The 15,954-nt window shown below is 38.0% G+C and overlaps 2 protein-coding genes and 1 long non-coding RNA gene across 3 annotated transcripts in view; 2 read left to right on the forward strand and 1 right to left on the reverse strand.

Annotated features, from left to right (window-relative positions):
* Window positions 3,287-11,688, forward strand: LOC109211511 (SNF1-related protein kinase catalytic subunit alpha KIN10-like). Its single transcript, XM_019375049.1, has 11 exons — window positions 3,287-3,547; window positions 4,545-4,738; window positions 6,074-6,258; window positions 6,347-6,529; window positions 6,711-6,842; window positions 7,552-7,737; window positions 8,832-8,921; window positions 9,002-9,085; window positions 9,318-9,455; window positions 9,822-10,064; window positions 11,260-11,688. Exons 2-11 carry the CDS (start codon window positions 4,549-4,551, stop codon window positions 11,371-11,373), a joined length of 1,545 nt encoding a protein of 514 aa, XP_019230594.1. The 5' UTR covers window positions 3,287-3,547; window positions 4,545-4,548; the 3' UTR covers window positions 11,374-11,688.
* Window positions 13,327-13,903, forward strand: LOC109223004. The gene is made up of 2 exons (XR_002067497.1): window positions 13,327-13,559; window positions 13,679-13,903. It is a non-coding gene; the product is annotated as an uncharacterized LOC109223004 (long non-coding RNA).
* LOC109220343 (ethylene-responsive transcription factor ERF003-like) overlaps window positions 14,051-15,954 on the reverse strand; it is a 7,219-nt gene continuing 5,315 nt past the window's right edge. The window contains exons 2-3 of the mRNA XM_019384807.1: window positions 14,363-14,709; window positions 14,051-14,200 (exon numbers count right to left, since the gene is read on the reverse strand). Of these exons, the coding sequence (XP_019240352.1) occupies window positions 14,051-14,200; window positions 14,363-14,709 (497 nt within the window). The remainder of the gene's footprint in view (window positions 14,201-14,362; window positions 14,710-15,954) is intronic.

Below are 15,954 nucleotides of genomic sequence, written 5' to 3' on the forward strand. Positions count from 1 at the left end.
CAGGCCCGAGCCAGCCCTAGCAGCCACATCCTCCGAGAGCTTGTATTGAGTTTGGTAACACTCGTCACGTGGTGAGGGATTGCCCCAAACTCAAGAGGGGTGCGCCTCCATAGGCTACTCAGGCTCCGCGTATTCCACCGGGTCCTCAGGCTTCTCAGTCCATGGTTGCCGCACCCGTTGCCACCCCACCTGCACATCCAGCTATAGGTGGAGGTCGAGCAGGTAGAGGACGCCCTAGAGGGAGAGGCCTGGCCAGATACTATGCTCTTCCTTCTAGGACGGAGGCAGTTGTATCCGACTCTGTCATCACAGGTATTGTTCCGGTCTGTCATAGAGATGCATCAGTCTTATTTGATCCAGGCTCCACTTATTCCTATGTGTCATCTTATTTTGCTCCGTATTTGGGTGTATCCCGTGATTCTTTGAGTTCTCCTGTCTATGTATCTATACCCGTGGGAGATTCTATTATTGTTGACCGTGTGTATCGTTCGTGTTTGGTTGTTCTTAGTGGTTTTGAGACTAGAGCCTATTTATTATTGCTCAGTATGGTGGATTCTGATGTTATCTTGGGCATGGACTGGTTGTTGCCCTATTATGCTATCCTTGATTGTCACGCCAAGACGGTAACACTGGCTATACCAAGATTACCACGGTTAGAGTGGAGAGGTACCTTAGATTATGTTCCTAGCAGGGTTTTTTCATTTCTAAAGGCTCAACGGATGGTTGAGAAGGGGTGTGATGCGTATCTGGAATATGTGAGGGATATTAGTGTTGATACTCCTTCCGTCGAGTCAGTTCCGATAGCGAGGGATTATCCAGATGTATTCCTGGCAGATCTTCCGAGTATGCCACCCGATAGGGATATTGACTTTGGTATTGATTTGTTACCGGGAACTCAGCCCATTTCTATTCCACCTTACCGTATGGCCCCATCAGAGTTGAGGAATTAAAGGAACAGTTGCAAGAGTTGCTTGATAAGATTTCATTCGGCCCAGTGTGTCGCCTTGGGGTGCTTCAATCTTATTTGTAAAGAAGAAGGATGGTTCAATACAAATGTGTATTGATTATCGCCAATTGAACAAGGTTACGGTGAAGAACAGGTATCCATTGCCTCGTATTGATGACCTATTTGATCAGTTTCAAGGTGCTAGAGTGTTCTCTAAGATCGACTTCCGTTCAGGCTATCATTAGTTGAAGATTCGGGAGCCAGATATCCCGAAGACTGCTTTCAGTACTCGGTATGGCCATTACGAGTTCCTTATGATGTCTTTTAGGTTGACCAACGCCTCAGCAACATTCATGCACTTGATGAACAGTGTATTTCAGTCCTATCTTGACTCGTTCGTCATTGTGTTTATTGACGACATTTTGGTGTACTCTCGGAGCCGGGAGGATCATGAGCAGCACCTGAGGGCTGTGCTTCAGACTTTGAGGGAAAAGAAGTTATATGTAAATTTTGAAATGTGAATGCTAGTTAAATTCAGTGGCATTTTTGGGTCATGTAGTATCGAGTGAGGGGATCAGGGTTGATCAGAAGAAGATTGAAGCAGTGCAGAGTTGGTCCAGACCGTCCTCGGCTACAGAGATTTGGAGTTTTCTTGGTTTGGCGGCGTAATACCGTCGATTTGTAGAGGGTTTCTCGTCTATTGCAGCACCTATGACCAGGTTGACCCAGAAGGGTGCTCCGTTCAGGTGGACTGAGAAGTGTGAGGAGAGCTTTCAAAAGCTCATGACAGCTTTGACTAGAGCCCAAGTGTTTGGTATTACCTACTGGTTCGGGGTCCTATACGGTGTATTGTGATGCGTCGCGCATTGGTCTCGGCGCGGTAGTAGACAATAATTTGTGAATATTTCCACGTACGGGAAGTTTAAGGTCACACTTAGTGATTCTTTTCATGATAATTCAGTTCTTTTCACGTTTATTTGTTTCCAAAATTTTATGATTTAGATACTATTGGCAATCTGATTATTTTATAGTAGTCTGATTATAACAAAACTAATGAATCCAGGACAAAAAAAACTTCAGCTTATTTAGTGCTAAAGTTTTTACAAATGAACTAAATAACTTTAGCATCTTCTGCTGAAGTTTTTGAACAAGCTTTATGACAAAACTAATGAATCAAGGACAAAAAAATTTCAGCTTATTTAGTGCTGAATTTTTTATAATGAACTAAATAACTTCAGCATCTTCTGCTAAAGTTTTTGAAAAAGCTTATCCAGGACAAAAAAAACTTCAGCTTATTTAGTGCTGAAGTTTTTATAAATGAACTAAATAACTTCAGCATCTTCTACTGAAGTTTTTGAAAAAGCTTAATGACAAAAGTAATGAATCCAGGACAAAAAAACTTCAGCTTATTTAGTGCAATTACAAACAAAAACTTCAGCAAATAGAGAACAAAACCTCAACTACTATGCTTAAGTTCAGCAATTACAAACAAAAACTTCAGCACACTTGCTACTTCAGGCCCGTCTACTAGAATGCTGAAGTTTTGCGTGATTGCCTTTGCTACTTCAGCCCCTTATGCTGAAGTTACGCGAAAAAGTGGGTACGTTTGCAATTTTTTTTGCAAAGCGGGCACAAGTTAAAACGTGACCCAAAAAACGAGTATAGATGCAAATGCCCCGAAAAGTAGGTGTATGTTTTAATTATTGCTATTTCTTACCAAAATAAATTTAAAACATCACATCACAGTTTTATATGGACCACGTTGGCCCAAAAAAGGCACACTACTGATCTGTGCCAGATTCCGTGGAAGGAAAAGATCAAAGGTTGATTCTGTCAAGACAACAATTTTTATCATTGTAATTCATAATTTAATAAAGTTAAAGTATATCATACTACTATGATGTCTCACATTCAAACTTCAGTTGATAAAACACATTAGGTATTTAGTAGACAAAGATATCCGAAAATATCAAAATTTTGGTAAATAAAATTATTCGGTATTCTTATACTTATGCGCAAGGGAGGAGCTAAAGTTTCGGACTGAAACTATAGCTTTAGTCAAACTCTATATTTATCTTTAAAACTTTATTAAATATGTACAAATTATTAATTTAGAACGCAATAACTTAGAATGAATAAAATTTCAAATCCATTAACTTCAAATCCTGTCTCCGTCTCTACTTATGAGATATAACATGTATAAGCTGTCCAAAACTTTTTGGTTTATGAAAATATATAACATAAAATAGAAAATATAATGTAGAAAAATATAATACAGAATCTAATTTATTAATATTGTCATTAATTATATAGTACTACTATTATAAGGCTAAAAAATGTTCTGTGAATGCGAGGGGGGAAATTAACGGAATCGAAACCAGTGACTCCATTCTTGAGCTTCTGCAGGCATCTTTACACCCCCCCCCCCCAACACCATCGACCCCACGACTAACCTCAACTTCTTCCCCTGTAATCCAGGAAGCCACTGCCACTCTCTTACATATGCCGTCTTCCAATTCCATCCATAAATGCTAAAGATAATTGCTTAATTTCCCATTTTGCCATCTTCAGTCTGCTTCTTGAGGTTTCAGCTTCTGCTAGGTGGGTCTGCATGTATTTTTCTTTGTTTCTTCCTGTCTTTTTTAGATCTGTGTTTGTTAGGGTTTTCAAGAATATGCCCCACTTGTATGTTACATATTTAGCTAACATATTTGGGTAATTTCAAGATTTAGTTTTGATGTCATGGAGTTGATAATTTTTGCCATATATGGTTAATTGGGGGTTGGCGGTGGGAGAAAATTTGCTATACAAGTTAGCTCCTTTTCATTTCTTTAGGGTTTTGGTACTATTTTGATAATTTCTCTTTTGATTTTTCCCAATTGGAGTGATAAAATGTGCCAATTTTAGCATAAGGGGCCAAATGAAGCTTTAGCCCAGTGGTTAACAAGTTAAGGTGGAGGTACTAAGATCAAGATGTCTTAGGTTTGAATTTTTATTCCCATCAACATTTGGGTTTGTGTCCAATGTATATGTTGGTATTCTTTTCTTTCCACTTGCGTGTGAAAAAGGGTGTTGATTCGTATTTGTTGGCAAGTTGTGTATTGTAAATCTTCCAACTGCTTGGCATAAAGAATTTAGCATAGGGGGAGTTAAATCCAATTGCTCATTATTCATGTCTAAAGAATTTCTTCATCAAAATATATTGTTATTTGAAGGTGTTATTATGTACTTTTAGGCCATCCGGAAATTCTACCTCTTTTAATTATCACGGAAGGCATACATGTTGTTTTAAGTGGAAGTTATGTTTTGATTCCTTACTATCACCTTGTCAGCTTGAGACAACTCAACAATTAAGCTCTCTGCAACTACTAGTATATGCAACTTTAATAGATGAGCTTGGCAGTTGTGCGTTGTGCTTTCCAAATTATCCTGGCGTCAAAGGAAAATTCCATTTCGAAAATTATTGCAAATTTATTAACTACTATCAATTTTAAATTCTTTTTTGGGTCATTACTGGAAGGTACCTTTTGGCATTGTTTTGTGTGCCCTTTCCAGTTGATGAATTTCTGATTCACCTCAAAATTTCTTATGTTGATAGGAAAATGGATGGATCAACAGTCCAAAGCAGCAGCAGTGTGGACTCATTTTTACGGAACTATAAGCTCGGGAAAACTCTTGGCATTGGATCGTTTGGCAAAGTTAAAATAGCTGAGCATACCCGAACCGGGCACAAAGTTGCTGTCAAGATTCTTAATCGCCGAAAAATCAGGAACATGGACATGGAAGAAAAAGGTAGAGGAAAACAGGGAAATGCAGTCAATCTTTCCCTCACTATCCAAAGGATATGGGCAATGTCTCTCCTTTTTTCCCTTTAATTTTAGAAGGAAAAAAAAGAAGCAAAAGGTGGTGGTTTTTTTTTGGGTTGGGGGTTGGGGGGCAACTTGTATCTTTATTATGATAAAAGATGCATTCACCAAAGTTTTAGAATTACGACAAACCTGTGCGAAATATATAGCTGATTTTGGCACTATAGCCAAAACAATTCCTATTTTGACTATCACCTTCTCTATTACTGTGTTCTCATATGCAGGAATATGTTAGCTGGTTTTGTAGCAAGTTCTTTTTCTCCTTCTCTGCTTTGGGTTGTGGGGCTTACTTCCTAGACCAATGGTAGTGGTGACTAGCCTTTTAGGTCATTTGGCAGCCGGAAGGTTGCAATGAGTCAGTAAGATTGGGGGACCAAAGTCAGTTCTCCGTGCATTGGACACATAACGTACTTAATCAGTTGCTACATGGGTTCAGACACCCTGTTTATAGCATCCTCTTCTGCTGCACCTAAAATATCTATTTCTGCTAATATTTCACATTTTTCTATTTATGGTTCTTAAATAGCTATATTTCAACAAATCTTCTTTTTCTATGGCATTACATCTATGATCGTAGGAGCACTGGCTTCCATGGCCCAAGCGAAAGTAAAGGGAATTCTAGCTCATAGTTCAATAGGATATGTAGGTTATATTCGTACTGGTTTTTCATAAGGAACCATTGAAGGAATTCAATCTCTGCTCCTTCTACCTATATCTCAGTTGAAGCACCTAAAGGAGAATTTGGTGTCTTTTTGGTCAGTAATGGAAGCAATCGTCGATGAAGACTGATGTTTAACCTACTATTCGGCATGTTTGTTGCTTTATCATTCCTCCTCCTTTAGCTTTCTTTTTCTTTTTTCTTTTTCTGTTATGTCTTTTCGGTAACCCATAAAATTTATTAATTACACTGTCACTTGATTTTTTATGGGATTGAACTTTTCTTCCACTTAAACTTAACGAAAGGAAGAAAAATGTTCGCTCTTCGTGATTAAAATTCTTTTTCCCTGTTATGAAGAAAACCTTTTATTCTTTCTGACACAAAGGTTGCAAGAAACTCCATATTCAAACTTTAGATCTCAAATCTCTAGGCGCTTGCATTTTGATTAGACTAGTTCCCTATGGGTTTTACCTTGTTGGAGAATGATTTTGTTCTCAATGATTGACGATTACTTCTTCTTGGTTCTGGGTTGCAATTATCAATTTTATACTGTTTGTGGATGTCTGGACTATTTAAAGAGTTTATATTGCTGACATTTTGCAGTGCGAAGGGAAATCAAAATATTAAGATTGTTCATGCATCCTCATATTATACGGCTTTATGAGGTAATAGAGACACCTTCAGATATATATGTTGTGATGGAGTATGTGAAATCTGGCGAGCTGTTTGATTACATTGTTGAGAAGGGCAGATTGCAGGAGGATGAAGCTCGTAATTTTTTTCAGCAGGTGGATGTCCCACTTCCTTTACTGAGTTTTATCATGCTGTTTAACTATTTTTAAGTAGTGATAGTATTCTAATTCTTCTAAAAAGCAGATAATTTCTGGTGTTGAATACTGCCATAGAAACATGGTGGTTCATAGGGACCTTAAGCCCGAAAACCTCCTGCTGGATTCCAAATGGAATGTGAAGATAGCAGATTTTGGTTTGAGCAATATCATGCGTGATGGTCATTTTCTGAAGACAAGTTGTGGAAGCCCGAATTATGCTGCCCCAGAGGTACTGAAGCTTCTGATAGGAGTTAATAGCATTTACTTTTTTTGGTTCAGCCCTTTACTGATTGAATTTTTATCATTGTAGTTCAGCTCAATACCTAGAGCGTGTGCTGCATTTTGTCACCTGTCAGCATTATTTCTTCAAAAAAGTGCTTCTTGTGGCCATTACATTTTTTTTTCTGTAGGTTATATCAGGAAAATTATATGCTGGCCCTGAGGTAGATGTATGGAGCTGTGGCGTTATTCTTTATGCTCTTCTCTGTGGCACCCTTCCATTTGACGATGAAAACATTCCCAACCTTTTTAAGAAAATAAAGGTGTATTTCAATATATTTGAAATCCAGTTTGTTAATGTTGATTCTTAATTTGATTTTATCCTGTACTGATTGAGCTGCCCCTTGGCTTGAATTATTGTGTTTCCATATTTGCGATATGGTTGTCGCAAATTCCATTTCATGTGGGCATTCTATTATTTTGGTGGGCCTAAATTGACAACCAAATTTGGCCCCATATCCTAACTTTTAATATTACATACATGATAAGTCAGATATTCTCGTGTAGCTCCACTTTTTGTTGATGAAGCTTGAATATGTTGCTGATTTATCCATCTAACTATGTTGGTGACTTAATTGTTTTCCAGTTCTGCCATTCCAAGCGTTCCCATGTTTAAAAAACAAGATTGTTCAGCGCCAACGGGTCCCAATCTCACTTTTTTTTTTTAAAACTTGGACTAGTATGAGAAATACCATTGAAAAAGCAAAAAGCAAGATCCTCCACTGGAATGAAATTATTCCCCCTGTCCCTTTCACAGAAATGCAGAGATGAGTTGATATATTTATTGAATCCATCGGTGCTGACGGGGCTCAAACCTGCAGCTTCCGCCTTGATATGGCGGTGCTCTAGCCTATTGGGTAGGGGTGCGCTAGCGAGCAAGAAAACTGATGGCACATGAATTATACGATAAGAGTTTTTTCTGTATGAACTGATTGCAGATGATTGTTTAACTGTATACCAATTTGTCTTTAGGGCGGAATATATACTCTGCCCAGCCATTTATCAGCTGGTGCAAGGGATTTGATTCCAAGGATGCTTATAGTAGACCCAATGAAGCGAATGACTATTCCTGAGATTCGCTTGCACCCTTGGTTCCAAGCTCATCTGCCACGTTATTTGGCCGTACCTCCACCAGATACAATGCAACAAGCCAAGAAGGTTAGTTCAAACGTACATCTGACTTATTGGTGATTTGTCTTTTCTGCAATTATGTTTCATATGGTGCAAGTTATATGCGGTGGAATAGACTCAATAATTTTTCCCAGATTTCACTTCTTTACTTATCTCACATAAATGGAAGTATTCTGTTCATCAAACGGAGAGCTCCTTTCTTGACTTGACCATTATGTGATGGAAACTCTGAGAATTGCTTTAAATTACTGCTCAGTTAGCTATAGAATCAGCTTAAAAAAATTTCTCCTTTTTCTTAAATCTTGGTTGCCATTGTAAATGGTTGAGCCTATTTGTTTATCCTATATGTACTGTCCGCCCCCCTCCCCTGCTCCCAGGAAAAAGAGTGAAAAGGTGAAAAGAATGATCAGAATTCCTCATATAATTTTTATCTCAGTTTGTATAGTTTTGCAAAATGTTGTAAGGACCTGAAAATTGGGAAAGTTTACAATTGCTTTGGAAGTTCCTGTTATTAAAGCCACACAAATCTACTTTAGGTAAAAAGATACATGATTTAAAGTTCTGAATAAAGACTTTAAAACAAGTGATCAGCAAGTTCCTCCCTTGGGACAAGCACACAGTTGCATATCTTAAGAAAAGATCACATTTGTCGTGCTGTCTCTACCATGCTTCTTGCGCTAGATACTCTCATTACATGTTGGTCAGATCATCAGAATATCCTTGTTCTTTCATCCAACTTTTTAGTTTATGACTTCCTTCACCCTTTTGCTTGCAACAAAGTCCCACTCTAGTTTCTCTTTTGTAGTTTTACTCCAGGTCCACTCTGCGAAATACACCCGACAAATATTAGTAGAAATTTTGCAACTAAATATAATTAGGAAATTGCTGTATTCATTGACATGCATGTGATGTGTTGGTGCATGACTGCATCCTCTTTAATTTTTTTTTCAAATGCTTTTCTTTTCACATTCACTCAAAATCTACTTGTATGATATCTGGGGCCTTTTTGCAGTGAATTCAAGACTTGAAACCTTTTGTATGAACTTTTAGGTCCAAACATGCTTTTATACTAGCAAAATTCTCGCCTAGTCAATTTCTTTTTGAGAATTATTTAATTGCAGATCGATGAAGAGATTCTTCAAGAGGTGGTTAAAATGGGATTTGACAGGAGCAACCTTATTGAATCACTTCGCAATAGAGTCCAAAATGAGGTTCATCATCATTATCAACCATCTACCTTTTCTTTTTTCCTGGACTGCCTGTTTTCCTCATTTTTTTTGTTATATTTCAGGGCACTGTCGCATATTATTTGTTACTAGACAATCGCCATCGTGTTTCCACTGGCTATCTGGGAGCTGAATTTCAGGAGTCTGTGGTGCGTCTTTGCTTGTACCCGTTGAATAAAGCTACAGTTTCTTTTTTAACTGCTTTTATAAAATGAAGTCACCATCTTGTAATGAGTTTCTTCTCCACGATTATGTTGTATCTTTATTATGGTTAATGAGTCCATCAACAAGTGGGGTATGTAGTTGTGATTGATTTTTCTAGTCCAGATTTTTTACCGTAAAATATCTGTATAATTGGATATATAAAAAATGCCCTTACAGGAACATGGGTACAATCGAAACAATTCAAATGAAGCTGTTACTTCCCCTGTTGGGCAACGGTTCCCAGGAATAATGGATTATCAGCAAGCTGGTGCGAGACAGTTTCCCATCGAAAGGAAATGGGCTCTTGGACTCCAGGTTGGTTCGTTTTCTCATGCACATAAGTGGACTTTTCTCTCCTTTTTTTTTTTGAATAAGTAAATCATTGTACATTCATACTTATTGATTAAATTAAAAAAGGAGCAAAAGGATGTTATGTTAACCCGTGAAGGGAGGGAAAGACTTATATTAAAGAGCTTGGTTCTTATTTTCATGATGGAAATTTAATCAAGGTTCTGATAAGCTTTAGGACATCTTGTTAATTCCATTGATAATTATGCACTATCATGCACATATAGCCTCTGCTAACTGAATGGGTTCTTTGTTTAAACTTTCTAGTCAATTTAGGCCTTTATTCTGTTCAACAGTATGCTATAGATAATTGTCGTTTTGGTTTTGCTGCAGTCTCGAGCACATCCACGTGAGATAATGACTGAAGTTCTGAAAGCTCTGCAAGAACTAAACGTGTGTTGGAAAAAGATTGGTCAGTATAACATGAAATGCCGATGGATTCCTAGCGTACCAGGTCATCATGAAGGCATGGGTATTAATTCTATGCACGGGAGTCAGTTCTTCGGAGATGATTCAACCATTACTGAGAATGATGGGGTCACTAAATTAACAAATGTGGTCAAGTTTGAAGTTCAGGTAATCAAACTTTTCATAGATCATACATCCAGTTTCTGTGAATTTTTATTTATACAGGAGTACATTAATGATGCTTTAGCCTTAAGATAATGTTTAAAAGCATGTTTATCACGAAAAAAAAAAAGAATGTTATAGTAGAATTGTCAATGTCAATGACATCAACGAAGAATTGGGTGAGAGAGAAGTCTGTACTTGCAATGATGAAATATGTTGCACATGATTGGTGGAAGTCTCACTTATTTAATGCCTGTATCGTAAATGCTATTGCGTTTTTAAGTGTATATCTACATCTGTTTTATCAAATGGAGGGTCAGGGATTTCAGGAACTATTGATCTGTATGGATCCTACATTTCTAGCTTGCTTTTGCTTGGTGCTTGACAATGTTTTTTAGATACAACTATGCATAGAAATAGATTAATAGCTTGTTTGGCCAAGCTTCTTTTTGGCCAAATTTGTTTTTTTTTTTGGGGCCAAAAGTGCTTATTTACCCAAGTTAAGGTGTTTGACCAAGCTTTTAGAAGGAAGAAAAAGTGCCTTTGAGTAGAAGCGGAAGCAGTTTTTGAGAAGCAAAAAAAAGTAACTTCTTCCCCGAATTACTTTTCTGAAAAGTACTTTTGAGAAAAATATACTTAGAAGTACTTTTTAAAAGCTTGGTCAAACACTAAGTGCTGCTCAAAAGTGCTTTTCAAATTAATTAGCCAAATACAAATTGTTTCTCACCGAAAGTACTTTTTTGAAAAACACTTTTGAGAAAAACACATTTCAAAATAAGCTGATTTTATAAGCTTGGCCAAACAGACTATAAATATCATACAATATCGATTTTTATGATCCGGTAACTCCAGTTGCTGGTCTTTTGCTGGATTTTCCTCTCTTTGTTATTTGGCGGTGGATTGGTAACTCAGAAGAATGGCTTTTTAGGTTGATCTTCAACATTGGAATGAATAATATTTGGTCCTTATGTAATCTGAAGATTAAGAACTAGATGAAAAAAATGTTAGTAGGTGATTTCTTCACATTTTCCTGAAGACTTGGCGTGCATTGTTATCCTATACCTATGCTAGAGGAAGGTAACATGTACTGGTAGAATAGTCAATTCTATCATTTGGATCAGCTTTTCTTGAGTCTATATTCTTGACTACATCTTCTATGATTTTTGGAATGTTATTGATATTCGAGTTCCTTTGGTTGCAGCTTTACAAAACTAGAGAGGAGAAGTACCTGCTTGACCTTCAGAGGGTTCAGGGTCCACAATTCCTCTTCTTGGATCTCTGTGCTGCTTTTCTTGCTCAGCTTCGAGTCCTCTGAAATCTACGAAATAAGGAGCTAACTTGGAAGACTATCGATGTTTTCTAGAAAAGCTCGTGCTTGTATATAATTGGTATACCAGCTCAGTTACTGCATTTCTCTGTTAACAAATTCCACCCTGCTTAGTCAGAGGTGCCTAGCAACTCTTTTTGTTGATTCGCTAGGAGTTCTAGCTACTTTTCTTTTGTGACATGTTTCTTCTTAACATTGTCAGTGTCTATGGAGTTTCAGTTACCTACACTTTCCACTTATGGATTGAACTAAAGATTCCATTTTGCAAGATGAGCAGTCTCTCTTTGACCCTTGTAGAATTTACTAGTTGCTTCTCTTTTTCCTGATTATTGTTCGACATCCTGAGGATATCTTTTCCTCTTCTTTTTTTTTTTTTGGGAATTAACTGATGCAAAAGTATGTACCATTTAATGTAGTGAAGTTGGTCTCTTTGGGGTAACACACCATATTTTAGCTGGTGAAAAGAATTGAAAGTGGGAAAGTTGGATTTAGTACATTTGGAGCAAAAGCTGAAATTTTAAGGAAAATGAATGATAATGAGGGCTAAAAATCCCTCATTTACTTTAATGACCAACCTTGATTACCCAAGTGGAACGTGTCATGTAAATATTCTGGAAATAGAAAGTGAAGTTGAAAGATACTTCAATTGTACTTTGACTGGTTAAAGTACAGGATACATGTTTGGAATATCATATACTCTTCCTAATGCTTTACAAAATCAGCTTGTACTTAAAAATATTATTCTTGTCAGTGAAAAAGTGAAAAGAGAACTAAAATTTCCTGCTTCAAGCATCTCTGGTCACTCATTTGTACTTTCTAACGCCACTAATACTAGTAACAACCACAAAATAGTCTCCAACATTGCCACCCTTCCAAAACTTCGAGTGATTTTATGGTGTGCCTCACACAATAAGATATTAGTTGTGTGAGTATTTTTTTTATCTCACACATTTGTGGACCCATATCTTACACATTTGGGTCCATAAAATTCTGGGACCACAAAGTTGTGAGACAAAAAGGAGGTTTCACACAACTAGTATCAGTTGTGTGAGGCACAAAATAAGTTTTCTCCAAAACTTCAAATCGTTCTAGTGCCTGAACCCCCCCCCCCCCCTCCTCTCTCCCTCCCTCCCTCCCTCTCTCTCTCGCTCTCTCTCTCTCATGCCAAAAATGAGTCCTTTAGAAACACCCAAGGTACATTGTGATCAATTAGGAATTGTCCCAACAAACTGCAACAAGAAGATCCCCACTACCAAGAAATGTTTCTTTTGTGAGAAGCACCTATATAAACCTATTGCCTGCCTACAACAAAAGCCAGTACAGTGCCTCTTCTATAAGCTGCACTCAACATTAGTCTTTAGATTTCCTTTCTTATTTAGGAATCCATTTTAACTTACCCTATATCAATTCTCTCTGGCTTGCATTAAATGTTAATTAAGTTTGAGAAAATGGAATTCCTCAACACTCCATTCGATGATTCACACATATCTGAAGATAGTAAAGTAGATAGAATGAAACAAATTGAGGGTGAAGTTAAAGAACACAAATCCAAGAACCTTATTCCTGAGAGAAAGAGGCGTCAAAAACTTAATGAAAGGCTTCTTGCATTGCGCTCATTGGTCCCAAATATTACAAATGCAATGAATCAGAACCCTTCATTCTTCATTTTCAAGTGACAATTTTCTAAAGAATGGATTTTTAACCACTTTCTAAAATCTTTAAATTCTTGTCTGATTACAGATGACCAAAGAAGCCATAATTACTGATGCCATCACTTACATTAGAGAGCTACAAACAAATGTGAGCAACCTAACTGAGCAGCTTCTAGAAATGAAGGCACCTCATATAGAGGAATTGGAGACAAAAAATGAAGAGATTATTGATGCTGCAGAGGTAGGTAACTTTATGTATAAACCAAAGTTACAATCTTTGTTGCTTCAGTTGAAGTTTGGTTTCCTAATCTACTACTACTAGACATTAAAACAATTTTAAAATAGCCTGAAGTTGAAGTGGTTCAGATTGGTACAAGTAACCTTTGGATAAAGATAGTTTGCCAGAAGAAAAGAGGTGGATTTACTAAACTGATGGAGGCAATGAATGTTCTTGGATTTGATCTCAATGACACCAGTGTCACTGCCTCAAAAGGAACACTTCTTGTTACTTCATCTGTGGAGGTAGGAAAACATATTGTTAAAAAAGTTAACTTTTTTAGTAGCATTTGTTTACTTCATCTGTGTGGTGCAGTATAAGAACATATAAACAATTTGTTTTATCTTTCTATGTATTATTTCAGGTGGTTCGCGGTGGGCTAATTGAAGCTCATCAAATCAGAGAGATCTTGCTGGAGATCATCCGCGGAATCTAGAAAAATGAAAATCCTAGCAGGAATTTGTTAGCTATGGATGCCAAAAGGATTCAATTTTTATATTTCCCAATTCCCATCATTGAAAAATAACAATCCCTTTATATCCAAATTGTCTTAAAAGAGCTTGTTTGAACTCTTGTTTTCAGCAGCATATCACATGTTTCTTGTTTATCATAACAGCTGAAACTCATAGTCCTGGTTAGTCATATATCAACTTTTCTAAATATATTGCTATGCTGAGACCAACTTCTAGTAATAGAAATAAAAGGAGGGGTTACACAACATTTCTGGCCAATGTTTTCAAGTAACAAAGCATATTGGTGGGAGATCAATAGAGCTCCATAGGGACAATTCACTCTCATAAGTACTCTCCATCGACGAAAATGTCACTGCTTCTTCATCCTTCTTCTCGGTCATTTCAACATTGCATTCTTCACTTTTCTCCTTCTCCTTGCATGCATTTCAGAGTGTGGATAATTGCTCAGACTTTTCCCATTGCGTTACTCCACCAGATTTCATCTTCAATTTTAAACATTCTGTAATCCCATTAAAGGCATAAAGGGAAGCCGAAAACGTCCTCTCGTAATTCATCCTCCTCATTGCCTCACTTACCACTGATGTTTCTTCCCCATAAACCATCCCATGTTCCATTGTCTCTGATGATAGCTCTTCAGCTATCTCAAATGACGAATAGTAACACGATCCAATTTCATCAAGAAACTGGAAATCAATATTGGACTCTATATCTTCTAATACATCAGTATTACTTGCCTCTCCTATCTCCTCTTCTTTGTTTCCCACTTCAATAATCTCCCCATTCGAGCTCTGAAAGTTATTGACAGGCTGAATAAAATCAGCCCAGCTACTAAAATCTGTTGTAGTTGCACTAACATTAGCGATCGTGTTGCTATCAGTTATGTGATCATAAGGGTAATTGAGATAATCAGCGTACAGTGAACCTGAAAAATCAGATACATTTTCTCTGAATTTTTCTTGCTAATTCTGCTGCTGACGACCAATTTCAGGCACGGAACAAGATTTGGATGAATCAGCAACATCAGCAGCAGCTAAGGAATTATTTCTCTCTTTGATCCTGGTGTATTGGGTGATACCCTTTTTGCTTGAGCCCGACCGGGTTGGGTCCGGTCCGGGGCAAGTCGGGGCCATCGAACCCGACCTGGATGCAAGGTAGAACGACGGCCACGTCAACGACCGAGGTCGAGTCATTTCGAGACCGTTGCAGAGCTCGATATGAGTCACCACCGGATGGAGAAACACACAAGGTCGGAAGCCGGACTCGTAACGGATAACCAAGCGTCGCCGGATATCTCGCCCAAACGTGATTTTCTCAACCACTTCAGGCCATTAAGGCGTAATTACAGGGATCCACGATGTAATTAATTTACCTACCTTATTTTTACCCTTAATCAGAATGTATAAAAAGGGAGAAGACCCCATAAAGAGGGGATCGGAAACCATTAGACTACAGTACCATCTCTCTCAATTCTTGTACGCTATCAAGCACAATTGTTCTAAGCAATATTATATTCTGCGATTATTTACTTTAACAGCAATTGTTGAGTCTTTATCTTTTATTTTCCTCAATCCAAACCTTTTGTATCTTTTAGTTCACGGATCCTTAAAACCCCATATAAATTCAATTGTTATCCGGATTCCAGGGTAAACAGTTTAAGGGGGCATAGTATTGAAGACCTCATCTCCGCGTCCTTGGGCAAGCCTGCAAAACACGAGGGTTATGATGCATTCCCGATATACAAGAAAAAATGCGTTAACTTGGTGCGCTACCGGTCAAAAAGAAGGCTTACCATGGTTTTTCGCCTCCCACCGACCTTTGGAGATTTCCTTCCAGTTTCGCTCCGAATATGGCCGCTGGGCCACTATCTTGTTTACCCAGCCGGCCAGATCCTTGATGGCAGCTGGAGTTTGGGTCACCGCTGCACAAGAAAAGGGGGTTTCAGGAAGAAGTTGAGGAAAACACACTCTAAAAGATGAACAGTGAGAAAATACTTACGTTTGAGGTTCCACCTCTCCGGAAATGGCATGCAATCAGCCGGAATCAGGTCGGACGTCCTGATCCGGACAAACCTGCTCATCCAGCCTCGGTCTTTGTCTTCATCGATGCTGGAGAATGGGGGTTTGCTAGCCCGGCGGGCCAGTTTTATTAATCCCCCTCGAAATATTCG

This window comes from Nicotiana attenuata, chromosome 2, assembly GCF_001879085.1.
Source record: "Nicotiana attenuata strain UT chromosome 2, NIATTr2, whole genome shotgun sequence".
Taxonomy (NCBI): domain Eukaryota; kingdom Viridiplantae; phylum Streptophyta; class Magnoliopsida; order Solanales; family Solanaceae; genus Nicotiana; species Nicotiana attenuata.